Raw genomic sequence first — 538 nt, 5'->3', positions numbered from 1 at the left:
GATCGACAGTGGCTACTTTTAGATCGTGCGTTAGTTCACAAACCTGGTTGATGGCTTTGGCATGTAGAGCCGCTTTTCTCGCCGCCCTGATCCCTGGCACGACACGGATGACGAAAACTAGTGCTGTTAGTGAAACCATTTCAAATCTGCGTGTGTATGGGGCTTTTGGAAGAAAGTTTAGGGGTTGGTTTGTCCCATTCTTGAAATTCCTGGTCGGGGGTGTTTAAAACTGCGGTCACCGCTGCCAAAAGGGTATTAAGAATTGTTGCACCGCACACGTTGTAAAGTGATACAGTTGTAAATTAGGTTCTGTTATCTCTGCTTCTTTTTTTATTTCTATATTTCGCTCATTAATGTTTCTGAATAGCCTATCGGATGCATCTGGAAGAAAATAATATTAAGGTGACAATCGTACAACTGTCCGTTGCCCGCGTTAGCAGCGCTGCTCTAGTTTTTGTGGGAAATGCAAAAATGTTTGTAGTCATGGCATGAGTTTTATTTTTGGAAATGTTTTCACTTTTACTTTCCAATCTATAAC

General features: G+C 41.8%; 1 pseudogene across 1 annotated transcript in view; it reads right to left on the bottom strand.

Annotated features, from left to right (window-relative positions):
• Positions 1-344, bottom strand: part of TEOVI_000623400:pseudogene — a 1,695-nt pseudogene extending 1,351 nt beyond the window's left edge. The window contains 2 exon segments of the mRNA in view: positions 1-175; positions 177-344. The exon segment at positions 1-175 is cut by the window's left edge and continues 509 nt beyond it. Coding sequence covers positions 1-175; positions 177-344 — 343 coding nt within the window.
• Between the last annotated feature and the right edge of the window lie 194 nt (positions 345-538).

This window comes from Trypanosoma equiperdum (genome assembly GCF_001457755.1).
Source record: "Trypanosoma equiperdum strain OVI genome assembly, contig: ctg_1528, whole genome shotgun sequence".
NCBI classification, from domain to species: Eukaryota; Euglenozoa; class Kinetoplastea; order Trypanosomatida; family Trypanosomatidae; genus Trypanosoma; species Trypanosoma equiperdum.
Note: the sequence above shows the minus strand (reverse complement) of the source record. Positions and strands in the feature narration are given on the sequence as shown.